Raw genomic sequence first — 27,210 nt, 5'->3', positions numbered from 1 at the left:
TGGCTCAGGCCTATAATCCTAGCTACTCAGGAGGCTGAGATCTGAGGATTGTGGTTCAAAGCCAGCCTGGGCAAGAAAGTCTGTGAGACTCTGATCTCCAATAAACCACCAGAAAACTGGAAGTGGCACTGTGGCTCAAGTGGTAGGACACTAGCCTTGAGCTGAAGAGCTGAGGGACAGCGCCCAGGCTCAGAATTCAAGCTCCAGGACTGACAAAAATAAATAAATAAATAAGCTGACTCAGTGGTAGAGTGCTTGCCTTACATGCATGAAGTCCTGGGTTCGATTCCTTAGCACCACATAAGCAGAAAAAGCTGGAAGTGGAGCTGTGGCTCCAGTGGTGGAGCGCTAGCTTTGAGCTGAAGAACTGAGGGACAGCACCCAGGCCCAGAGGTCAGGTCATGACCAGCAAAAAAAAAAAAAAAATTAGGGGGCAGGAGAAAAAAAAAATTTTTTTTTTTTTGGGTCCAGTCGTGGGGCCTGAACTCTGGGCCTGGATGCTGTACCTCAGCTCTTCAGCTCAAGGCTAGCACTCTACCACTTGAGCCACAGCACCACATCCGTCTTTTTTCTTTTTGCTTATGTGGGTGCTGAGGAATCGAACCCAGGGCTTCAGGCATGCAAGGCAAGCGCTCTACCACTGAGCCACCTTCCCAGCCCAGGAGAAAAATTTTAATGAAAATTTTTAATTTTTAATGTTTTAACTTAGATGAGCTCTGAAAATAGGCTAAGTAAAAGAAGCCATCACAAAAGTTCAATCACATGAAATGTCTAAAATATGTAAATTCATAGAGACAGAGTAGACTTGTGGATACCTAGGGTTTCAGCATGAGTCTGTGAGGAGTAATAGCAATTACAAATAGACAATAAGGAGTAACTGCTGATGAGCTAACAGAAATGTTATCAAATTAGACTGAAGATGGTTGAATACCTTCTGGATATACTGCAAATCTGATTTTTGCCTTCTAAATGGATGAATTTTACAGTGCAGGAATTATATCTAAAAAAGCCTAAGTATAAATTTCCATGTGCTGAAAAGAATTTTAATTTGGGTTCTGGAGTTTTAAAATTATAATTTCATGTTATGACTCATGCTATGTTTCCCTACAAATTAGAAAATCCAAATAATCCTAGAGAAAATGGGAATGATACCACTAACCCAAAAACAGTCACAAATTCCAGATAAAGAATGAATCATCATCTTGAGTTTGTTCTTCTCAAAGGGGTCTGACTTGTCCAGAGTTTCCTTCACATAGCCATTGTTCCTCACCAGCCTCACCCCCCCAACCCCAACTCCAGACCTCTGTGGTAATTCTGCAATTGCATAATGCTGGTATCCAACAAGACACTGCTAGACTTCTCCCACATTGCAGAAGAGGGGTCAGTGGCAGCTGCCATAAATATTTTAATGTTTTACTAAGTGGGGGTAAAGAAACTGCTCACTTAGAAAACCCAGCTTAATCAGTCTTTAGACTAGTCAGCCTTTGAAACACCTAATAAGGAGTCCCATCTTTTGTTGTGTTTATGGAACTGGAGGCGAGGTGCAGTGGCTGGAGGAAGAAAGAACTGGAGCCTGAAACAAGAATGGGCTCCTGACCACTGCTGTTTTCCTCCACACTTTTTCTAGGGAATGTACAGGACAACAAAAGAGTTCCTGAAGAATGTAATAGTCCGTTTACTTCAGTGTGAATTCTGTTGCTCTGGGTAAGTTGCCTGAACACTTAAAACAGTTTGGTTTGATTTGGATCAACTTAAGTCACACACCAACATGTGAAATCAAAGTCATCCATGTTTTATTACCTTCCTTCAGAGTTTTTTTCTAAGCCCTCGCTGGATCCAAGACTTAAGAGTCTAAAGGTTTTGTAAGTTGTTTTCTTTCCAGAGGGTCTGCAGAAGATGCAGGAAATAAGGTCTTAATTCTGACTTCATTACTTAATTAGTTATCCAAGCGTCACTAGTGGCGTCATCTGTAAAAACTGACTAAACATTATAGGATCACATAAATTAGGATCCTGGCACATGGTAAGAATTTCACAAATGTTTCTTTACTTGAAGATACTTCCTATAGTGGACTTGGCTCAAGTAGTAGAGTACCTGCCCAATAAGCATACAAGTCCTGAGCTCAAACCCCAATACTGCCAAAAAGAAAAAAAAAAAAACAAAACAAGACACTTCCTATACACAACTCAAGACCTAACAACAGGGACTCAGTTTAAGCACTTAGTCACTAGAGTGAACACAATAGCTTCCTTTTCAGAAAACAGTAATAGAGGGGAATAATAATCACCCTGTACCCTGTTCTGATCAACATTAGGGTCCTATGCTTTAAGAAATAGTCTACCAGGGTCTGGGAATGTGGCTTAATGGCAGAGTGCTTACCTAGCATGCATGAAGCCATGGGCTTAATTCCTCAGTTCCACCTACACAGAAAAGGCCAGAAGGGTGCTATGGCTCAAGTGGAAAAATGCTAGACTTGAGCAAAAGAAGCTCAGGGACAGTGCCCAGGCCCTGAGTTCAAGCCCCAGGACTGGCAAAAAAAAAAAAAAAAAGTTCAGTCCAGCTGAATGCCAATGGCTCATGCCTGAAATTCTAGCTACTCGGGAGGCTGAGATTTGAGGATCATGATTCAAAGCCAGTCAGGGCAGAAAAGTCCATGACACTCTTATCTCCAATTAACCACCAGAAAACTGGAAGTGGCACTGTGGCTCAAAGTGGTAGAGCATTAACCTTGAACTTTTTTTTTTTTTTTTTTTGGGGGGGGGTCAGTTATAGAGCCTGAACTCTGGGCCTGGGCACTGTCCCTGAGCTTCTTTTTTTTTTTTTTTGGGGGGGGGGGGTGGGTCTGAACTCTGGGCCTGGGCACTGTCCCTCAGCTCTTCAGCTCAAGGCTAGCGCTCTACCACTTGAGCTATAGCGCCACTTCCGGCTTTTTTTCTTATGTGGTGCTGGGGAATCAAACCCAGGGCCTCATGCATGCAAGGCAAGCGCTCTGCCACTGAGCCACCTTCCCAGCCCAACCTTGAATTTTTGGAAGAGCTCAGGGCTAGGCCACAAGTCCCATGACCAACCAACAATCAATCAATCAATAAATCCAGTCCACAATGCAGTGAAAACAAAGATGTCCTGTAAAATCTTTGGCCATATCCAGACTGTCCCACTGTTTCCTGATAATAACTCTATCATAGAACTGTTATTAGAGAAATAAAGTCAAGTCCATCCTGAAGAATTATCACATTCTCAAGCTCTGCCTCTAGAAATAAACTGAGGTTGCTACCATTTTCTTGTTCAGCATCTACACCCAGGATAAAAGCCTTGAGCCATTTAGGAGCTAGGTAGGTTGAAACAATATCTCAATATCTCACTTGAGGGCTAAACAGGACCCCAGGATAGGTGGTTAGAGATTCACAAAGAAAGACAGTCTGGGCACTGGTGGCTCATACCTGTAATCCTAGCTACTCAGGGGGATGAAATCTGAAGATTGAGGTCTGATACCTGCTTAGGCAGGAAAGTCTAGGAGACATTTTATCTCCAATTAACCACCAAAAAAGCCTGAAATGGAATGGTAGCAAGTGGTAGAGTACTAGTCTTGGGCAAAAAGCTCAGGAACACTGCTCAGGCCCTCAGGTCAGGCCCCTAGACCAGCACCAAAAAAAAAAAAGTCCACATGGAACATTTACTGTATAACAAGCTCTTGTGACAAGCATTAATCTGGTTAATACTCTCATTTGCTCACACAGCAAAGCAATGGTGGTTAAAAAGCACCAAGCAAGACTCAGCAACTCCACACTTCTTAGCTAAGTGACTTTCAAAGTGACAGAACCCCTTTGGGCTGCTGTCCTCTTCTATAAGATGGAGGACTCCGTCTGTGCCTTTCTCATTGGATTGTTAGGGAAACTGAAGTGTTAATACTATATAAGAAGGGCTTAGAACAGCCCAATGATCTAAAATCGAGGGACAGGGAAGTTCCAATGCATGCCCTTCCTTACTTTTTGATATGTATAATATAGACATGAATCTTTCTTTTTAAAAGAGCAAGCAAGCTAGGTACAGTGGCTCAAGTCTGGAATGCTAGCTAGTTGGGAGGTAGAAATTGGGGGAATGGTGGTTTGAGGCCAGCCCAGGTAAAAAAAAAGTTTGTGAGACCATCTCAACCAATGGCTGGGAGCAGCGCTATGTGCCTGCTGTCCCAGCTATGAGGGTAAGCACCATAGCTGAGCCCAGTGATGCAAACCTGCCATTCCCCAAAGAAGCAAGGAAGCACAAGGCAGCGGATCACAGCCCAGGCCAGTCTGCGCATTAAAGTGGGACCCTATTCTGCAAATAACCAAAGCAAAAAAAAGGAGCTGGAGGCACAGCTCAAGTGGTGCGGCACCTGCCTTGCAAGAGCAAATTCAATCTCAGTTCAATCTCCAGTACCATGAAAGGGGGTGGGGTTCAAACAAGACATTAAAATAAAGCAAACGTAGGCTGGGAAGGTGGCTCAGTGGTAGAGCGCTTGCCTTGCATGCATGAGGCCTGGGTTCGATTCCTCAGCACCACATAATCAAAAAGAAAAAAGCCGGAAGTGGCGCTGTGGCTCAAGTGGTAGAGCGCTAGCCTTGAGCTGAAGAGCTGAGGGACAGTGCCAAGGCCCAGAGTTCAGGCTCCACGACCGGACTCCAAAAAAAATTTTTTTTAATAATAAATAAAATAAAGTAAATACACAAATCACTGAATGAATGTGGAAACTGCTCTTAAGATGAAGGAAAGCTAGATAATAGGATGTTGGAGCAGGTTCAGGAAACTGAAAATTTTTTAAGCATTTCAAGCAATTCTGTTGCACGTGTGGGGTGCATTGTATTTTCACAAACATTGACAAAGAGGAAAAACATGGGGAAAAAAATCAAATCTGGTTGAACTCTGAATTCCTCATGATGCCTTTTGGACTCTGCTCTTTGCAGGCAGCAACCAGACTGTTAGGATCAGATTTGGTAAATAACAATCCCTTCCCTCCCTCAAAGGAATGCAATCCTATCTTGCCTTAAATAGGGACATACCCAAACTTCAACCAAGTCCACCTAAAGCCTCACAAGTCCCATACCCAAATTTGAGAACATTCTCACTTCACGCAAACTGAGAAGCAGAGACAAGTACATTTTAATGTAAAACTCATACTACACTGATATTTGTAGGAGTTTGTGATTGAAAGCCCTTTCTAGATCAAGTGCTTCCGGTGTTACATCTAGTGGAAAAGAGTAATCTTATTACTATTTTGTACTATTGAATGATCTGGCTGGTCAGGCAATCAAAGCAATCTGTTGTGATGTCAGGAACCAGGGCAAATACGTGACTTACAAATTAGTCTGGATTTCCATTTAGAACCTACGTAAGTATAGTGAAATCACTTATCTCTTTGGATTTTGGTTTTCTAATCCAGGAAGGGAAGTGGGGTAGGACAGACTGCTCTACTGATGTAACATGATACATACAAGATATAACCCTACTCTTTGGGAATACATACAAGTATTCAGGGGCCAGAGCCACAATATATGCTACTTGTAGAGAAACAGCAAACAAGGGGAGGTGTGACCCAAGTAGTAAGCTACCAACCTTGATCAAAACAAAAAAAGCCAAAGGGCTGGGAAGGTGGCTCAGTGGTAGAGCGCTTGCCTTGCATGCCTGATGCCATGGGTTCAATTCCTCAGCACCACATAAGCAGAAAAAGAAAAAAGCCAGAAGTGCGCTGTGGCTCAAGTGGTAGAGCGCTAGCCTTGAGCTGAAGAGCTGAGGGACAGCGCCCAGGCCCAGAGTTCAGGCCCCACGACCAGACCCCTCCCCCCGCTGCAAAAAAAGAACTCTACCATTAAGCTACATCCCCAGTCCTCAGTCTCTTAACAGTAAATATTTTACACTTGTTTTTTATGTTCATGTACCAATAGTGTGAGTGCCTACACTCAACCCAGTGAGGAACAAGAGAACACATTGCTCCTACCTTGCTATTATCTTTAGACTACAATGCTTAGTTTGAAAAATTTAAAATCCACATGGACATTTCAATTAGAAAATATCAAAACTCAGCCAGGCGCCGGTGGCTCACGCCTGTAATCCTAGCTTACTCAGGAGGCTGAGATCTGAAGATCACGGTTCAAAGCCAGCCCGGGCAGGAAAGGGCAGGAAAGTCAGTTTGACTCTTATCTCCAATAAACTACTAGAAAGCCAGAAGTGGTGCTGTGGCTCAAGGGGTAGAGCGCTTGTCTTGAGCTGAAGAGCGCAGGGACAGCGCCCAAGCCCAGAGTTCAAGCCCCACGACTGACGACAAAATAAATAAATAAATAAATATATATATATATATATAAAAACTCAAAATATAACCCAACTCTGTGACAAGTGAAACACTTGCTTCTCATTTTCTCAAGTGTCATAAATATCCGCCAACAAATCACGATGTTTCTGTGAACTGCGGAAGTGCAGTCTCCAGTGAGAACAGCGGTTCCTCCTCTGCGGAGGTGGCTCAGATTATACTGGTTCACTTGCCAGTCATGCTTTACCTACCACTGTGAGTTGAGAGAGATTCAAACACTTTTTTTTTTTTAATATCCTTTCATTTTATTCATTAACAAGTAGAGGATCAACTGAAAGTATAATCAGATTTTCTGTTCTTTTTGTTTGTTGGTTGAGAAGTTTTTTGCCTCTAGTTGCCATTTTTCTGGATGAGGTCTTGTGTTTTGCCTGAGGCTGGCCTTGGACTATGATCCCCTGACCTATGGCCTCTCACACAGCTGAGATCAGTCGCATGCCACCATGCTGGCACTGGTCTCAAACCACAAGCTTCCTGATCTAATCTACCCTCCTCATTCTTCTCTGAAATAACTCCAAAAATCTACAATTAGTAAAGTCATAAGATTTAAGGTTATTATGTTGTTGGAAAAATAACCAAAATACACTATTCAGCCATTGCTTTAGCTAACTGGCATGGTCAGGTTTATTTATTTTACTTTAGTGTGTGTGTGTGTGTGTGTGTTTGTGAGTGTGTGTGTTTTATTTATTTTACTTTAGTATGTGTGCGTCTCCCCATTGCTGGGCTTGAACTCAGGGCCTGGGCACTGTCCCTCAGCTCTTCAGCTCAAGGGGAGGGCCCTACCACTTGAGCCACAGTGCCACTTCCAGTTTTCTGGTGGTTAATTGGAGATAAGTGTCTCACAGACTTTCCTGCTCGGGCTGGCTTTCAACTGTGATCCTCTGATCTCTGCCTCCTGAGTAGCTAGGATTATAGGTGTGAGCCACCAGACACTTTATTTACTTCTATTTTTACTTTATTTTATTCTCTTCCACCCACAATTATTCATGGTTGAGTTGGAGGAAATGATTCACATCCCAGTAGTGTGAGAAGTTATGCTTCTGTTAACTTGCCAAGTTATCAGATTATGATTTTACTACCTAATGCAGCTGATAACTTAAGTTTTGTTTTGTTTGTTTGTTTGTTTTGGGGGGGGGATCGGTTGTGGGGCCTGAACTCTGGGCCTGGGCGCAGCACTCTACCACTTGAGAGTCAGCCCCACTCTGGCTTTTTCTGCTTATGTGGTGTTGAGGAATCGAACCCAGGGCCTCATGCATGCAAGGCAAGCACTCTACCACTGAGCCACCTTCCCAGCCCCAATAGCTTAGTTTTTAAAAGAAAAATTCTTGTCACCAGCACGAGAATCTTTAAAGCTGAGTCTAGCAAAGTTTTCCCTTCTCTCCTAGAACAATTTCCCTATAATGTTCTGTTCATTCAGTCATTCAGTCAGCTGTACTGAGGTTTGAGCTCAGAGCTTCATAACTAGGTAGGCATGAGATCTACCACTTGAGCTACACAGCCCTAGCTCTTTATGCTTTCAGCTATTTCTCTTCTTTTAGCCTGTCTCAGCTGAATCACAATGGTCCCACATCTGTGCTCTGGACTAGCTGAGGCCTCAGGGTATGAGCCATGGCACACAGCCCCTACAGTGTACTTGGTGACCCACAGTACTACTCCACACCACCTCCCTTTCTACTTGACTCAGAGGGGGATAAACCTGGAAACTTCTGTGCCTAAAATTACATTACACTCCACCTGCAACATCCACTACCACATCTGCCTTTCAGATCAAGTCTCACACCCAAGAAACCTTTCTAGTTCACTCTAGCTGAAACCAAAACAGTCTCTAATAGGCTTAAAAGGGATGTAGCTCAGTGGTAGACTGTAAGACATGATAAGGAATGAAAAAAGAAAACTCTTTTCTAAGTAAAGGAGAAGCAATGGTCCTCCAGGGCTCTGATTTGTTTATAATTGTTTTCCTCAAGCTGCCATTTACACCAAGGTTCCTGTGATGTGGGTAGCACTTGCCACTCAAGTTCTGCATATGGGGCTTTCCCAAAACACTTCCTTCCCTAGAACCACAAGATTTGCTCACAACAATTATTTACTGAGGGCTACCATCTCCCAAGCATAGTGGGACATGTTGGAGAAGCAAGCAGAGGTAAGGAAGGTAGCATCTAACTTGGTGGATCTTAGATTTCTATGAAATAGATAAAAAGTGCCAGAAGTTGAGGGAAACAATACTCAGAGAAAGGGACTGGGAGCACCTCTCCTACTTTAGATCTGATGGTCATAGATGATCTCTCCACTCAGCAGCGTGGAGTCTGTGACTACAGCTGTGAGCATAGAGCTGGGATTACAGGGCCTGATCAGATAAGACTCTCCCAACCAAATTAAAGGGCAAACTTTATGCCCACAGAGGGAATAGTTCAGACCCTCGTTTAACAAATGTTTACCAAGAACCTGCAATGGAGAAAAAAGTATTTAGTGCAATGTTTAACAGCAAGGCTATGCAGAGGGACTGTTTTGTCAGTTCTACTTAACTTCACCACCTGTGTGATACTGGCCAACTTCTCTAGGTCTCAGATCCCTTATAGGTAAGGTGAGGAAGAACACCTACCTCACAAGCGTTATTATGAATAGTGAATACGTAGATGGGAACCTCTTAAAATATTGCCAGCATATAACCAGGCACCGGTGGCTCTTGCTTATAACCCTAGCTACTCAGAGGAGACTAAGATCTGAAGATCAAGGTTCAAAGCCAGCCCAGGAAGGAAAGTCAGTGTTCATTCAAAGTGGTAGAGCACTAGCCTTGAGCTGAAGAGCTGTGGGACAGCGCCCAGGCCCAGAGTTTAAGCCCCATGACCAAAAAAAAAAAAAAAAGAAAGAAAGAAAGAAATTACTTATTCTTATTTCAAATTCCAACAAGCTTACCCGGTTTACTGAACTATAGAATAAAAAAATTAAAGGAAATGGTCTGTATCAACAGAATTAAGTTATTTAGCAAAGGAAAAAAATAGCAAATACATATACAGAGAGAGAGCTAGGTTTAAAAGAATAATGGCTAAAGCCATTCAGAAGGAACACAAAGACGCTTTTACATACCCGGTAGCTCCTGAGGCCAAGGCTGCATTATTATTGAATTTATATTCAGAATGCCACATGAGTTGGCAGTTAAATTCAGTAGTCTAAGAAGTCAACAAAGCATTGGCCTATTTTCAATTCGTTTTCATTTAAAATCAATTTGAGGATGTTCTTTGCTATTTTTGCAGTTTTTCTACAAATCTAATATGTACAAATCAAATCTAATGTAAAATTTAATTTTAAATTAATTTGAGGTTTCTGGTATGGCCAAGCTGTTCACATGAATCAATCCTCTGTCTCTCAAAACAGAGACAAGGGCTGGGAAGGTGGGTCAGTGATAGAGTTCTTGCCTTGCATGCATGAGGCCCTGGGTTCGATTCCTCAGCACTACATAAGCAAAAAGAAAAAAGCCAGAAGTGGCGCTGTGGCTAAAGAGGTAGAGCGTTAGCCTTGAGCTGAAGAGCTGAGGGACAGCGCCCAGGCCCAGAGTTCAGGCCCCATGACCAGACCCAAAAAATAAATAAACAAATCAAAACAGAGACAATTTCTATATAAAGTCAGCCACCGGAAGGTCCTACCTAGGAAGCAGATGCTAGAAGAAGGGAGCTAACACTGAAAGGAAGCTGAACCTGCCTCCTAGTTATGTAATTTTAAGATCCTAATACTCTTCACCAATATGTTATTAACTTTAGACCAGATGAGCAGCTAGTCAACCCCAAATTATATGTCTCAAATTCAAAAAGGAATCCTATCTTTATCTCTGGCGTTTTACTATGAGGTAATGCATCAGAACCAGACTTAATATCTATTACATGCTTCCATTCTATACTAGGCATGCCAACTTGCCCCAAAATGCTAATAGGTGTTTGTTAGATTAGCCTTCTGTAGATCAGTTTATGGTAAGTGGGAGCAAAAAAGATGAAGACAATACACTGAGGCTCGAACTCTTGGAATCCCCAGGAAACAGGAGAATAGGAAGGATAAGCAGCAGCTGTGAAAATACACTAATCTCCAGACACAGGAGAAGACCCAGAGCACTCAGAGTGATCTGCCCTGAGCCTTTTGGAGGACATTTGGTTTCATAAAATGACAGTTAAAGCCTTGGAAGATGCTAAGTTAAATCTCTTACATAGTTGTATTCCAAACTATTTCTAAGACAGGCTATAAACACATGATTCTTATGGTTCTTCCCTTCTGAAGGGTAACCAAGTCCCAAGTGGCTGAACGTCTACGCAGGGCTACAAAGGGCTCTAAGACAGACCCCAAAAGCTGGGCAGTCATCCTGAAGAAAAATGCTTTCAAAGTCCTTATTCGAGAACATGTAACCTGACCAGAAACAAGAGATTCATCCTACCATTCTGTTCTACTAAAATCTCTCTAACCAGGGGCTGGGAAGTTGGCTCAGTGGTAGAGTGCTTGCCTTGCATGCCTGAGGCCCTGGGTTCGATTCCTCAGCACCACATAAGAAAAAAGAAAAAAGCCGGAAGTGGCGCTGTGGCTCAAGTGGTAGGGCACTAGCCTTGAGCTGAAGAGCTGAGGGACAGTGCTCAGGCCCAGAGTTCAGGCCCCACAACCAGACAAATAAATAAATAAATAAAATCTCTAACCAGATCAGAAGAAACCCTATTACCCATGGCCACATAAGGATCTCATTTAATGGTTAAAAACTGAATAACCAGGCTGGGAATGTGGCTTAGTGGTAGAGTGCTTGCCTAGCATGAAGCCCTGGGTTCAATTCCTCAGTACTACATACACAGAAAAAGCTGGAAAGGGCGCTGTGGTTCAAGTGGAAGAGGGCTAGCCAGAGGGAAAGAAGCTCAGGGACAGTGTCCAGGCCCTAAGTTGAAGCCCCAGTACTGGCAAAACAAACAAAGAAACAAACAAAACAAAACCACTGCTTCAGCTGTATGGGACCAGGATTCACAAATAAGGATATCTTTTAAAAAAATTTTAAGAATAAATTTTAAAAACTGAATAACCGAGAACAATACTAAGTAGAATGTACTTATAAGAGGAGACCAGGGGCTGGGAAGGTGGCTCAGTGGTAGAGCGTTTGCCTTGCATGCCTTAGGCCCTGGGTTTGATTCCTTAGCACCACATAAGAAAAAAGAAAAAAGCCGGAAGTGGCACTGTGGCTCAAGCTGTAGAGCACTAGCCTTGAGCTGAAGAGCTGAGGGACAGTGCCCAGGCCCAGAGCTCAGGCCCCCCCACAAAAAAAAAAAAAAAAAAAATGCTGATGATAGGAAAATGACAGAATTAAGAAATGTTGATCACTTAAAAATTCCTTGCAGCTGGGTAGCAGTGGCTCACGCCTGTAATCCTAGCTACTCGGGAGGCTGATATCTAAGGATCATGGTTCAAAGCCAGACTGGGCAGGAAAGTCTGTGAGACTCTAAATTCCAATTAACAATGAGAAAACCAGAAGTGGAGCTGTGGCTCAAAGTGGTAGAGAACTAGCCTTGAGCAAAAAAGCTTAGGAACAGGGCAGAGACTTTGGGTTCTCAAAAAAACAAAAAAAACACATCTTTGTAAATGGCTTTTTTGTTGTTCTTTGTTTTGGTACCAGTCTGGGGGCTTGAACTCATGGGCTTAGACCTGCTGTCCTTGAGCCTTTTTTTTTTCTTTTTCTTTTTTCTGCCAGTCCTGGGGCTTGAACTCTAGCCACTGTCCCTGAGCTTCTTTTGCTCGTGGCTAGCCCTCTACCACTTTGAGCCACAGCTGCACTTCTGGTTTTCTGGTGGTTAACTGGAGATAAGAGTCTCATGGATGGGGCTGGGAAGGTGGCTCAGTGGTAGAGCGCTTGCCTTGCATGCCTGAGGCCCTGGGTTCAATTCCTCAGCACCACGTAAGCAAAAAGAAAAAAGCCGGAAGTGGCGTTGTGGCTCAAGTGGTAGAGCACTACCTTGAGCTGAAGAGCTGAGGGACAGTGCCCAAGCCCAGAGCTCAGGCCCCACGACCGGACCCAAAAAAAAAAAAAAAGAGTCTCATGGACTGTCCTGCCCAGGCGATCCTCAATTCTCAGCCTCCTGAATAGCTAGGATTCCAGGTCCAGCCACCAACACCCAGCTTGATTTTTTTTTTTTAAGGGGCAAAGGCAAGGAGATCATAAGACTTAGCAGTTTGGTAGCCTTTTACATGAGCCAAAAGTAGGGACGGGAAAGGACTGACTCCAAAGTACTGGTTGATCTCATTAGCTCTGCCTAAGAAACTTCATAGATGTGACTTCACTCCTGGACTACACAGCTATATTTAGTTTATACCTAATATGGATGAAGTCCTAAACTAACGGCCATTTCCTCTCCACAAAAAGAAACTTCCAAAAAAAAAAAGAAACTTCCTTGCTTTTTTTTTTTTTCACATCAACAATACAGGCAGCCTCCTCTCTGAGGGGGGAGGGTTTGAAAAAGAAAGGAAAGAGACTCATTTTTTATTTATTTTTATTTTTTTTTGCTTATGTGGTGCTGAGGAATCAAACCCAGGGCCTCATGCATGCATGGCAAGCACTCTACCACTGAGCCACCTTCCCAGCCCCAGAACTCATTTTTTTTAAATGAACAAATTAGGATGTGATTTTTATTACACTTGTACCACTTTGACATTTCTATTAATTATGAGATAATTTTAAAATCAAAGCTGGGCACCAGTGGCTCATGCCTGCAAACCTACCTACTCAGGAGGCTGAGATTTAAGGATCACGGTTCAAAGCCAGCCGGTCGAGAATAGTCTGTAAGACTCTTATCTCCAATTAACCACCAAAAAACCAGAAGTAGTGCTGTGGCTCAAGTGGTAGAGCACTAGCCTTGAGCTAAAGAGCTCAGGGACAGAGCCCAGGCCCAGAGTTCAAGCCCCACAACCAACCAAAAAAAAAAAATTATAAAATCAAAACCTGTAATGTTCAAATCAAGTCCCTTTATTGTGTTTAGAAATAAACCCTTCTGTAGGGGAAAAACAAAGGAGGCAACAGTGCTTGAAAAGAAATGTACTCATTACCTTGCTCATGTAACTGTAACCCCTCTGTACAGTATTTTCACAATAAAAAACTTATTAAATAAAAAGAAATAAACCCTTCTAACATACTTTATAAAATATTAATCAATATAGGCGCCAGTGGCTCATGCCTGTAGTCCTAACTACTCTGAGATCTGAGAATCATGGTTCAAAGCCAGCCCGGATAGGTAAGTCCAAGAGACACTTATCTCCAATAAACCACTGGAAGTAGTGCTGTGGCTCAAATGGCAGAGCGCTAGCCTCGAGCTGAAGAGCTGAAAGACAGTGCCCAGGCTGAGTACAAGCCCCACAAGGGACCCAAAAATAAATTAATCAATAAGGTCCCCAAAATGCAAAAAGGTTAAGTTATGGAAACTCTACACTGCCTTTTAAATTTAACCTAGAGGAGCTGGGGCACCACTCCGTAAGAGAGCTTGCCAGGTACATGTTAAGGTCCTGGGTTTGATCCCCAGAACTGGCAATAAATAAACAAATAAACATCCTGCCTCTGGCACTGTGGAATAATGAAGATCTTACCCCAAATCCCAGTAGTGTTATTTACTGGGACTGCTTAACATCCAATGGCAGAATACAGAAACAAACTAAGCTTACTATGTGTCAGGCCCTAAGTACTTTTTTCGTATTAATGTTTTTTTTTTTTTTTTTTTGGCCAGTCATGGTGCCTGAACTCTGGGCCTGGGCACACTGTCCCTCAGCTCTTCAGCTCAAGGCTAGTGCTCTACCACTTGAGCCACAGCACTACTTCCAGCTTTTTCTGCTTATGTGGGGCTGAGGAATCAAGCCTCATGCATGCAAGGCAAGCACTTTACCACTGAGCCACCTTCCCAGCCCCCATATTAACACTTTTAATCTTTACCAAAGCCAAAAAGTAAACACTACAACTTCAATGAACATAAACTAAGGCACTCAGTAAAGGGTAACACCAGGATTAAAAAACACAGGACTAGCCATCAGGAGGCTGCAATCTGAGGATCATGGTTCAAAGTCAGCCTGGGCAGGAAAGTCCATGAGACTCTTATCTCCAATAAACCACTAGAAAACTGGAAGTGGTGCTGTGGCTCAAGCGGTAGAGCACTTGCCTTGAGCTGAAGAACACAGAGACAGCACCCAGTCCCAGAGTTCAAGACCTACAAATTCATATAACAAAGATCCCATAAACCTTATCCCTCTTAAATTTTCTTATTCATTTCATCTTTCTCTAATACATCAGCCTTCAAACAGCTCTGATAGTTCAGACATTTTGTTACAAAGCTTTCCCTTGAGTCCTGGGAATGTGGTTTAGTGGTAGAGTGCTTGCCTAGCATGCATAAAGCCTTGGGTTCGATTCCTCAGTACCACATAAACAGAAAACACCAGAGGAAGTAGTGCTATGGCTCAAGTGGTAGAGGGCTAGCCTTGAGCAAAAGAAGCTCAGGGATAGTACCCAATCCCCAACTTCAAGCCCAGAACTGGCCAAAAAAAAAAAAAAAAGGTTGCCCTTGAAACATGTGGAAATATAACAATGAAATCCCTTCCACTATTAACTAACATAGATAATAAAAATAAAATGAGAGGCTGGGAAGGTGGCTCAGTGGTAGAGTGCTTGCCTTGCATGCATGAGGCCCTAGGTTCGATTCCTCAGCACCACATAAGCAGAAAAGGCTGGAAGTGGTGCTGTGGCTCAAGTGATAGAGCGCTAGCCTTGAGCTGAAGAGTTGAGGGACAGCACCCAGGCTCAGAGTTCAGGCCCACGACTGACAATAAATAAGTAAATAAATAAATAAATAAAATAAAAGTTTTCCCTGACATGTATCTCCTCCTCTGAGCTATCTACCTGTCCCTTACACATAACCCAGTGTCTCAAAGTTGGCTTTATACCCAATCTCCTTCCTATCTAACCTCCCACATCTCCTGTGGCTTCCCCACTACCAGCTCTCCTCCAACACCCTACAAAGGTTACACCAATGGCTTCAAGCTATTCAGACCAAGAGACATTCTACTTGACACATAGCTCCTCCTCTTCCTCTTGAAAGCCTCTCCAAGCTTCTAAGTACCTGGAGTTTTTCCTTTCTTCCCAACCCCAGCTGCTCTGTCACAACTCCCCTTGGTTCTCTAGATGTGTCACATCCCAGATATTGACAGCTCCCAAAAACTTGGCCCAAGGCATTTTCTTGCTCTTCACTCCATCCACCCAATAAACTGATAGATTTTAGAACACCATAAATACCGTATGTCTTCAAATTGCAAATATTTCTACTTTAGCTGAGCTTCTTTCTGGACATATCTAATAGATTATCTACTTTGTCATCCCAGCCATCTCAACATTTCCAGCTCTTCTTCCATCTCCATAAAAGGCCATCTCTTCACCAGTGACTCTAATTAGAAACCTGAGTCATTTCTCACATACCTCTTACACACATCTCCTCCAACAGATTCCTGCTGTCTCCACTTCCAATGTCTACCTCCATCACCTCCCTACCACTTCCAAATCATCATCTCCTACCTCGAGTCACTAAAAGACTCTATAATCTTTCTGCCTCAGCCTTGGCCTACTTGTTATTCTCCATGGGATTGCCAAAATGTCCAGTTCCTCAAAAACAACTGAGGCCTGGCACCAGTGGTTGAGATCTGAGTATCAAGGTTCAAAGCCAACCTGAGCAGACAGATCCAATTAAACAGAAAAAAAAAAGTAGCCGGGTGCAGGTGGCTCACACCTGTAATCCTATCAGGAGGCTGAGATCTGAGGATCATGGTTCAAAGTCAGCCCAGGCAGGAAAGTCCATGAGACTCTTATCTCAAATAAAACACTCAGAAAACTGGAAGTGGCTCTCGTGGTAGAGCGCTAGCCTTGAGCTGAAGAGCTGAGGGGCAGTGCCCAGTCCCAGAGTTCAGGCCTTACAACCAACCAAAAAAAAAAGAGAAGTAACAAGGTGTCATACTTAAGCAAAAGGGCCAAGAAACAGAGCAAAGCCCTGAATTCAAGCCCTAGCGCGCGCGCACACACACACACACACACACACAAATTGTTTTCCTTAACAACTAATAATAAACTCCTGCCCTTCATTTGTTAAAATGCAACTAAGGGGCTGGGAAGGTGGCTCAGTGGTAGAGAGCTTGCCTTGCATGCCGGAGGCCCTGGGTTCCATTCCTCAGCACCACATAAGCAAAAAGAAAAAAGCCAGAAGTGGCGCTGTGGCTCAAGTGGTAGAGCACTAGCCTTGAGCTGAAGAGCTGAGGGACAGTGCCCAGGCCCAGAGTTCAGGCCCCACGACCAGACCCAAAAAAAAGAGAATATAAAATGTAACTAAGTATTGGACTCATCTCTAAGTCACTTATCTCATTAAGACTGCCATATATGCAACAATGAGAAGTACAAAATGTCATGTCAAAACCAACTTTACAATGTGGGGGGGGGGGGGTATGACTGGGTGGGGGGGAGGGGGGAGGCTGGGAAGGGAGGTGAAGGGTAAACAAAGGAGGAGGCTGCAATGCTTGGTAAGAAATGTATGCATTATCCTGCCCATGTAATTGTAACCCCTCTGTACAGTATGTTCTCAAATAAAATAAAATAAAATTAAAAAAAAAAAAAAAGACTGCCATATATAAATTATTTCTTAAACTAATCCAACTGGGATTTTCCAAAAAGCAAATTAAAGTCATTGACTTCATAAACAGAAACTCAGCACTAAGCACCTGACCGGTGCCATCAGCCAGGGCTCACTGACTTATCATACATGAAGCTCTCTTGCAAGCTCCCAGGATAAAAGGGCCCTGTCTTATTCCTTATCTTGTCAGCACTTAGAACATGGAAAGTATTCCATGAGCTCCTATTAAGATCCCTATAATACCACGTACAATTGCTCCTAGGCAAAGATTGTATCTTATATCTCCAACCATGAAATGGGCACACCTTACTTCCATATGCACATCTTACCTAACTATGGATCAAAGAAATCAATTCTGAAAAACCACTTGAATTTTTAGAACACCTCTCTCCAAAAGAATGTTAAGTGCCTACCTTCAAACTACTTGAAGAAACATCTACTCTTGGAGCAGTTCTGGGTGTTAGGAGATTTTATAAGCTAGAACCTTGTTCCCAGTAGGGTGCTAGTGGCTCAACCTATAATCCTAGCTACTCAAGAGGTTGAGAGCAGGATTAAGTGGAAGGTTTGAAACCATCTGGGGCAGAAAAGTTTGAGAACCTTATCTCAAAAGTTACTGGACAAGGGGCTGGGAAGGTGGCTCAGTGGTAGAGCACTTGCCTTGCAAGCATGAGGCCCTGGGTTCAATTCCTCAGCACATTAGCAGAAAAGCCAGAAGTGGCACTGTGGCTCAAGTGGTAGAATGCTAGCCTTGAGCTGAAGAGCTGAGGGACAGCGCCCAGGCCCAGAGTTCAGGCCCCACGAATGGCCAAAAAAAAAAAAAGTTACTGGACAAGCTCAGGAAGCTAGGCACTGGTGGCTCATGCCTATAATCCTAGCTACTCAGGAGGTTGAGATCTGAGGATCACTGTTCAAAGCCAGCCCGGACAGGAAAGTCCATGAGACTCTGATCTCCAATAAATCACCAGAAAAACGGAAGTAGCACTGTGGCTCAAGCAGCAGAGCACCCGCCTTGAGCTAGCGAGCACAGGGACAGCGCCCAGGCCCAGAGTTCAAGCCCTACAACGACGCCCCCCCCCCAAAAAAAGTTACTGGACACCAGGCACTGGTGCTCACATCTGTAATCCTAGCTACTCAGGCGGCTGAGAATCACCATTTAAAGCCAGACTGAACAGACAAATCCCCATGATACTCTAATCTCCAATTAACTACTCAAAAATGGAAGTGGAACTGTGGCTCAAAGTGGTGAAGCACTAGCTTTGCCCAAAAGAATAGCATGCAATATAAAACTACACACTCCTCACAGGCTTACAACTTTGAAAAGTTTCAATTGAATTTTTTTTTTAGTCAGTAATGGGGCTTGAACTCTGGGCCTGAGCTTTGTCAATTGAATCTTTAGAGTATGTTTTTGTTCAAGGTCAAAATTTAATCTCTGAAATCTAACCACCTTTTCTTTTTCCCAATTAGTCCATTTAGTCTGGCCTCAAACTCCCACTCCCACTCCTCCAGCTCTCCCTAAGTGGCACAATAACCTAATTGGACTACTCTTTAGTTCTTAATGACCATTCACTCTAGTAATATACCTCCACATAAATAACCCGATTTTAATGGAGAAAAACATTCCCATAACAACAAATCCTCTAAGGTAATTGCCTTAATTAATGTCCATCTAATTGCATAGTTTTGTGTTCTCCAGTGTTTGTTCAGATTCTTTTATTCTTCCCACACATATACAAGTAAATGGCTATGTTGCACAGTAGTAAAATTCAATACTTGCTTATAACAGATGATTGACATTTTTACAACTCAAATCATGAGAACTAAGTCCTTTTCATAGGAATGAATCTTTGTACATGTGAAGCTGGAAATATTAACTGTATTACAAAAATAAAATAAAAGGAAGAGAAACTTACACTCCAAGCTTACAGTTAGGAACACTGTATTTCAGTTTCAAGGTAAAAAAAGAAAAATACCCTAGAAGTACAAAATACATGCTAACTCTGAGGTGAACACCTGGCCCTAGTTCTCACATCGTTACTCTACCTTTCAGGAGCCATACCAAATATTAGCCACTGAGAGATAAAAGCCAAGTCTCAAAAAACAAAAACAAGGGCTGGGAAGGTGGCTCAGTGGTAGAGAGCTTGCTTTGCATGCCTGAGGCCCTGGGTTCCATTCCTCAGCACCACATAAGCAAAAAGAAAAAAGCCAGAAGTGGCGCTGTGGCTAAAGTGGTAGAGCGCTAGCCTTGAGCTGAAGAGCTGAGGGACAGCGCCCAGGCCCAGAGTTCAGGCCCCATGACCGGACCCAAAAAAAGCAAAAAACAAAAACAAAAAACAACTAATGACCCAATATTTTATATGCATGTATGAAAACAGAACAAAACCTTTGAAACTATCTTAAAATAGAGCTTAAGAAACTGGGGCTGGGGAAGTGGTGCTGTGGCTCAAGCGGTAGAGTGCTTGCTTTGAGCTGAAGAGCACAGGGACAGCACCCAGGCCCAGAGTTCAAGCCCCACGACCAACAAAAAAAAAAAAAGAAGAAAGAAAGAAACTGGGGCTGGGAAGGTGGCTCAGTGGTAGAGTGCTTGCCTCAAATGCATGAGGCCCTGGGTTCAATTCCTCAGCACCACATAAGCAGAAAAAGCCAGAAGTGGCGCTATGGCTCGAGTGGTAGAGCACTAGCCTTGAGCTGAAGAGGTGAGATAGCACCCCAAGCCCAGAGTTCAAGCCCCTCGACAGGGGGAAAAAAAAAAATAAACTGTTATATTGGGGTTGGGGATTTAGCTCACTGGAAGAGCACTTGCTTGGCAATTACAAGGCCCTGAGTTCAGTCCTCAGCTGTGCCAAAAAAAAAAAAAAGGAAAGAAAAAAAAAACTGTTATAAAGACATAGTTAGGGACATTTCTCTATTAGTCTGTCCACCACCTTCTTTAATGGTGTCCTAATAAACATTTGATTCTTCTTTCCTATCTCCTGAACTCTTTCAACACCCTGCTGCCCCCTCAGAGAGCCCTGCTTCTCCAGTGAGTCACTGATCTATGCCCGCTGCCTAGCTGCCTGCAGTCCTCACCTTGTAACAACGACCTAATAAATCTTCAATTTTCCTAAAGAAGCAGGCATGGAAAAAGGGGGAAGGAAGTAGGGAGAGAAAGAGATGGGGATTAATGTAATCAAAGTACATTACAGTATCACAATGAAACCCCTGTACAATTAATATATGCTAACTTTTAAAATTACACAAATATAAGGTACTCCTAAGTCTATCTTTGAAACAATTTTCAAATAGGCATTTATTTATCTGCATTAGGTTGTCACCTTCATACATTAATAATTAGTCTAATTCAGTCTACTAGTTTTATAGTCTAAATAAGGAAAAAAGACCAAAACCAAACCAGGCTACTAATTGATATTCCTCATACCTTGGCGGTTCTGGCACCAAAGGATAAAAGCCAAAGCCAAGTCTCAAAAAAGACGACAGGATTCAAAGTTCCAAGGAAATTTACCAACTCAAGCTCTAAATCAAATTTGGATTTCTATTAAATCACACTTGGATGATTTGTAATCCTGACCTAATGTTATTTCCCTCCAGAAATTCCCTTTTCATTCTCTGTGAGCCTCTAAAGTGAACAAACCCATCCCAGCTCACTCCCCTACTTGATCAAATGCTGTACTCATACCTAATCCCACGTCCCTCCTGTGTGGAACACATTTCCCTTTTATGGAATTACCAAGTCTCTATTCAGAAGCTACCAGAACACTGAAGCTCTACTGCGTTAGGAAACAGGAAGAAGGGAAGCAAATCCACCCCTCTCAGGCCTCCAGGCACTTCTGCATGCACCCTTCCCCTTCCAAGCCAGCTCCCAGTGGCAGCCAGGTTCCAAGTCCTCTCCACTATTCTCCAGTTCAGCCACCCACACTCAAAAGCCTCATCTCTTGGCCCTTTTCTCTTAGAATCAAAGTCATCAACTTGTCTAAAAAGTAGCATTGTGCCAAGCACTGGTGGCTTATGCTTATAGCCCTAGCTACTCAGAGCGCTAAGATCTGAGAAGTGAGCTTTGAAACCAGCCCAGGCAGACAAATCTGAGACTCTAATCTCAAATTAACGAGCAAAAAGCAGGAACTGGATGTGTGAATCAACTAGTAGAATACCAGCTGTGAGTAAAAAAGTCAAACAGGACCCTGAATTCAAGCCCTAAAACTCACAAAAGGAAAAAAAGGAGTATTATTATGTCTTTGGGAACAGCACAGGCAAAAGCAAAAGCAGGTATTTACTGCAAGTCAAGCTTTCTTAAAGCTTTACACAAGGTTGTTCAATGGTAGTTAGATAACTTCCTAGCCTCTCAGAATTAGATGAAACAGTGTGACAGGAAGTAAGACAGAACTTCCAGGCTGGGCCACTTAAGATGTGCCTCACTGAGGCCATAGTGGCTCACGCCTGTAAAACTAGCTACTCAGAAGGCTGAGATCTGGGGATCACAGTTTGAAGCCAGCACAGGTAAGAAAGTCTGTGAGACTCTAATCTCCAATTAACCACCAGAAAAACTAGAAGTGGAACTGTGGCTCACAATAATAGAGCACTCACTAGCTTCGAGTGCAAAACCTTAGGGAAAGCACCCAGGCCCTGAATTCAAGCCCAACAACCCCTCTCCCCCACCAAAAAAAAAAAAAAATGTGCTTTCATTATATTCTCACCAGCTGTGACTAATCAGAAGAGGGCAGGTTGGGGAAATGATGACTCACGCATGTAATCCTAGCTACTCAGGAGGCTGTGATCTGAGGATCATGGTTCAAAGCCAGCCTGGGCAGGTACTCTGTAAGAATCTTATTTCCAAATAAACACCTAAAAACCAGAAGTGGTATGGCTCAAATTGGTAGAGCAGTAGCCTTCACCAGAAAAGCTGACCAAAAAAGAAGCTGGAAATGGAGCTGTGACTCAAGTGGTAGAGTATCAGCCTTGAGTGAAAAAGCTAAGGGACAAAAAGCCAACATTCCTCACCCACACGCAGATATGTATTTGTGCAGGTGTATACATACATATACAAACAAAAAGGACAATGCTCTGATGAGAGAGATGTTTAGTGAAAAAATAAGATGAAAGAGCCTTGATCACAAACAGAGATATAGAACACCCTCCTAGACTGCAAGGTGAGAAAGAAAAAAAAAAATTTGCACTGGGCACCGGTGCCTCATGCCTATAATCCTAACTACTCAGGAGGCTGAGATCTGAGGATCGAGGTTCAAAGCCAGTCCAGGCAAGAAAGTCCGTGAGACTCCTATCTCCAACAAACCACCAGAAAACCAGAAGTGGCACTGTGGCTCAAGTGGTGGAGCGCTTGCCTTGAGCTGAAGAGCTGAGGGACAGCCCACAAGCCCAGAGTTCAAGCCCCATGATCAACAAAAAAAATAGAATAAAAAATTACATGTTGTCTGAAACACTGTTTGAGTGCAGAGCATTAAGTGTTACAGCAGTTTTTTTAATCTCTCAGCAACCATATAAAATAGCTATTATTATTACTTTACCCCAATATTATTGAGACAGAAACCACCCCTGAGAATCTAAGGATCTTGACTGACATATTAGGAAAAGCCAGGAGTCTAGCTCAAAAGTCCATGCACAAAAGAAATCTCTTCTAAATAACAAAAGAAAAATTACTGATGTCATCCTCCGCCAAATTAACGAATTTACAATTAGCACCTGGATCCCAGTAGCTTGGTGGCTACTGCAGCCATGCTCCAGCTCATAGTAATATATCAAATTTAAGTCCCAACTCATAAAAAACTAAACACTACAAAGGGATTACTTCCTAAATGGAGATGAGAAATACCCTCATGTCATATTAAAGCTCCCAGTATGCACCGAGAGGCAGCAGTGTCAACAGAAGCTGGGCCCTCACAAGCCAATGGAATCTAGACTCTTCTCAATGTCTCTTATTTTGTGGGTCATCAATCAGTTAATATTTACCTCTACACAAACTGCAACCTTGGTTCTAAATCTTGGTGCTAAATAATAGGGAAAAGAAATGCACAGAGAATTCCTACACATACTCTGTGCTTCAATGTAAATAAATTTTGCTGGCACTGAGGCTAATACTCCTATGACTTAAGCATGTAATAAATTGTGTGGATGCATGTGATAAATTGTGTGTGTTCTTGCTCCTGCTTTAAAAAAAAAAAAACAGTTCTCTGCTACAAACTCAAATACTTCTTGACAGAATAATTAAGACAAGGTCTAGGAAGGTGGCTCAGTGGTAGAATGCTTGCCTTTCATGAGGCCCTGGGTTCGATTCCTCAGCAACACATAAGCAGTGCTGTGGCTCAAGTGGTAGAGCACTAGCCTTGAGCTGAAGATCTGAGGGACAGCGCCCAGGTCCAGAGTTCAAGCTCCCACGAAAAAAAATAAGACAATTTAGCATAGCACTCTGGACACCACAGCCCGATTATTTTCAAATTTACTGTATTTACAAGGGTATTTTCTCCTATTTGCATTTCCACACATAGGTTTTGAGAAGAAATCAAGAGTATGTTTTAGTTGTCCTTTTTATTCACCCAACTAACACTAGTCTTTGTCAGTGAAAAATTGGTCTGTGTTGAATCCCAGGCTAGTATTTTGCTTTTCATTTCACAAATAAAAATAAGGCTTTAGCTGGGCAACCTGTGGCTCACGCCTGTAATCCTAGGTACTCAGGAGGCTGAGATCTGAGGATCACAGTTCAAACCCAGCCCAGGCAGGGAAGTCTGTGAGACTCTTTTCTCCAATAAACTACCAGAAAACTGGAAGTGGCGCTGTGGCTCAAATGGTTCAGCACTAGCCTTGAGCTGAAGAGCTTAGGGACAGTGCCCAGGCCCAGAGTTCAAGCCCCACACCAACAACAAAAAAAAAGGCTTTAAAGCCGGGCGCTGGTGGCTCAGGCCTGTAATCCTAGCTACTCAGGAGGCTGAGATCTGAGGGTCGCGGTTCAAAGCCAGCCCGGGCAGGAGAGACCGTGAGACTCCTATCTCCAATAAACCACCAGAAAACCGGAAGTGGCCCTGTAGCTCAAGTGGTAGAGCGCTCGCCTTGAGCTGAAGAGCTGAGGGATAGCACCCAGGCCCAGAGTTCAAGCCCCACAACCAACCAAAAAAAAAGGCTTTAATAAGAAAAACCAATAGCTCAGAATAACTTAGCATATAAGCACAAAACTATGACTCTAGCTCTGTGTTCAAACCCATACTAAAAACTTCTGATGGAGGCTGGTGGCTCAGGCCTGTAATCTTAGCTACTCAGGACAATGAGATCTAAGGATACCAGTAGATTTGAAACCAGCCCCACAGCAAAGTCCATGAGATTCTTCTCTCCAATTAATCACCAAAAAAGCTGGAAGTGGAGCTGTGGCTCCAATGCTAAGAGTGCTAGCTAGCCTTGAGTACAAAAGCTCAGTGGCAAGGCCATGAGTTCAATCCTCAGGACCTTCACGAAAGACAGACTTATAGCTTGTGCAAGCAACCATGACTCCAAGTGGTTCACAACAAAGATATGGAAAACTGAGAAAGAAGGGGTATGCAAGTGACTCAACTTCAGGAAAGTGACCACACCCAAGTCCTTCTAAAGGAGAGATTAACTCACCAGAAGTTCAACAGGAATCGTGTGTGTCGTGTGTGGTGTTTAAATGGGTGTTAATGGGAACTGAACCTAGGGGCCTCATCTAGGCTAGGCAAGCACTCCACTACTGACCTATATTTTTCCTGCCTCTTTCCAATTCTTTTATTTTAGTTAATTTATTTTTTGGGGGGGAGATACTAGAGGTTGAATGTGGGGTCCCAGACCTACTAGACTGGAGCTCTACAATTTGGGCCAAATCCCTCAAGCCCTTCATTGTCTTTGAGATAAGATCTATCTCTAAATCTGAAATAGTCCAGCCTCCACCCCCAGAGTAGCTGGGATTAAGACATTGCCCACTTCCAAATCGGTCTCATTTTTTTCTCCCAGTCCTGAGGCCTGAACCTAGCACATATTGCATGCTAGGCAAGTGTTTACTGTGTGAGCCAGAATACTGAGAAGGCATCCTGATATTATCCTAAATTTAAAAATGCTCATAAAGGGCTGGGAAGGTGGCTCAGTGGTAGAGCGCTCGCCTTGCATGCTTGAGGCCCTGGGTTCTATCCCTCAGCAACACATAAGCAGAAAAAAAAAAAAAAGCCGAAAGTGGTACTGTGGCTCAAGTGGTAGAGTGCTAGCCTTGAGCTGAAGAGCTGAGGGACAGTACCCAGGCCCAGAGTTCAGGCCCCACTACCGGACCCCAAAAAATAAATAAATAATAAATAAATAAATATGCTCATAAAGTTTACCATTATTTTGGGTTATTAGCATATACTTTTTTTAGAGTAAGGAAATTCCTTCGAATTCTAACCTCTTTTAACTTTTTTCCCCCTGATCTCTGACCCACCTTTTTCCCTGTCCACACAGCTTTCCACTCCCCTCTCTTCCTTCCTCTCATTTCGGGTTCCTTCCCACATTCTCTTCACCTCAAAGTACTGTCACTCAGAGTAGTTGAGATTTAACTGCCACTCTGGAAGTTCTACACACCCTTCAGCTCTTCCCATTTGGGGGAGCAAAATGTTTCTCAAACTGAGAATCGAAAGAAAATCCTAAGGTAAACAGTGATCCACTCACTCACTGGCAGATCCTTTCTCCTCGCCATTTCTTAAAATGCGCCCCTCAGTTCCCTTCTCTAAACCAAAAACTCAGGGAAGAAAATAGAAAAGTACTGGATCCCCTGGTAACTCTTCCAGTGTTGCCCTGCTCTAAAGCAGCCTGGCTGCTAAAAGTTAAGTGGCTGAGAGAACCTCAAAGAAATCGTTTTAGGGAAAGCAGCTGGATCCAGCTGTTTTACACTGAAAAACACTAAAGAAAAACGGGAAGGGGCCACGTATAGGATTTGGAAGCAGATAAGCTAATTCCGGGATATAAAAGCGAAAGGGGGCGGGAAGGACGTGGGGAGGAAAGGGGATCGGTCCCGCTGGGGTCCAAAGCGAGGGAATGAATTCGTTCTCTCAACAAATTTTTCTTTTCCAACAAAAGGGCACACAGCAATCTTTCCCGGGGCGGCAACGCGCAGGGGGGGGAGCAGCCAAAATGTTGCATCATACGAAATCCTCGGCGCTGGAGAAACCAGAAAACCAGACGGTGGTTAACAACAACAACAGAAAACACCGAAGGCAGGAAATCCCAGGTTGGGAACCCCGGGTCTTTCGCGGGGGAGCCCCGGGCCCCTTGGTCCGTTTTCTCCTTTGAAGACTGCGTCCGAGATGAAAAGTTTCAGTTTCAGATCCCGGGGGCGCAGAGGTTCTTTGCAAGCGCGTGCCCGGTGGGGTTCCCCCGGACGGCGGGGCCGGAGGCTGCAGCGACGGGGGCCGGGGCTGCGGGCCCGGGAGGACGCGGGCGGAGGGGCGGCAAAGCTGGGGCGGGTGACAGGACCCACGCCTCCGGGTCGGCCCGGGGGCCGGGGGTCGGCCCGCTGCGCCCAGACGCGGGCCGTCGTTCCCGCCACCGCTGCCGCCGCCCCGCTGCCCGTTCTGGAGCTTTCTACCGACCCGTCCCCGCCCCGGCTCCTGGGAGGCGGGAAGGCGCGGGTGGCCCGGAGACAATGGGCACCGCCGGGGCGCGGGGAGCGCGCGTGGCGCGCCGGGGCGGGGGCCGCCGGGAAGACGCCCCCCACCCCCCGGGCCGGGCGGACGCGCGGGGCTCGGCCGGGCGGGACGGCGGCGGGCGCTGGCTCACCTTGACGAAGAGCTCGATGAGGGGCTCTTTGTCCTCCTCCTTCAGCCCGTTCAGCGGCATCGACAACGCCATGGTAGGCTCGGCGCGGCTGCGGCTGCGGCTCCGGGGCTGCTCGGGCTGCGGGCTCCTGCGCTGCGCTCGCTGGACAGTCCGGGCGTCGAGCTGGCCGCGGCCTCCACGCGTCTGTACCGCCCCACGGTCCGCGCGCGACTCTGAGGCGGCAGCGGCGCTCCGAGACGCTTCAAAAACGGTGGGGCGTGGCGGGAGGCGGGGCCTTGTGGGGGCGGGGCCAAGGCCCGGGGCGCGGCGGGACTCTCCCGAGGAAATGGGCGTGCCTGAGAGCCGAGGGCGTGGCCTAGGGCGAGGGAAGCGGCGGGACTGCTCCGGCGCCAGTTGGTGGGGGGAGGTGGGGGGGGAGGGAATTCGGAGGGGACCGTTCAGGCGCCAGGGAGGTTGCGGAGGGGG

The 27,210-nt window shown here is 44.5% G+C and overlaps 1 protein-coding gene across 1 annotated transcript in view; it reads right to left on the bottom strand.

Annotated features, from left to right (window-relative positions):
• Clic4 (chloride intracellular channel 4) overlaps positions 1-26,968 on the bottom strand; it is a 64,307-nt gene extending 37,339 nt beyond the window's left edge. The window contains exon 1 of the mRNA XM_042688512.1: positions 26,746-26,968. Coding sequence (XP_042544446.1) covers positions 26,746-26,817 — 72 coding nt within the window. The 5' untranslated portion in view covers positions 26,818-26,968. The remainder of the gene's footprint in view (positions 1-26,745) is intronic.
• Between the last annotated feature and the right edge of the window lie 242 nt (positions 26,969-27,210).

Source organism: Dipodomys spectabilis, unplaced genomic scaffold (assembly GCF_019054845.1).
Source record: "Dipodomys spectabilis isolate Male_0828 unplaced genomic scaffold, ASM1905484v1 ptg000118l, whole genome shotgun sequence".
In the NCBI taxonomy this organism is placed as follows: Eukaryota; Metazoa; Chordata; class Mammalia; order Rodentia; family Heteromyidae; genus Dipodomys; species Dipodomys spectabilis.
Note: the sequence above shows the minus strand (reverse complement) of the source record. Positions and strands in the feature narration are given on the sequence as shown.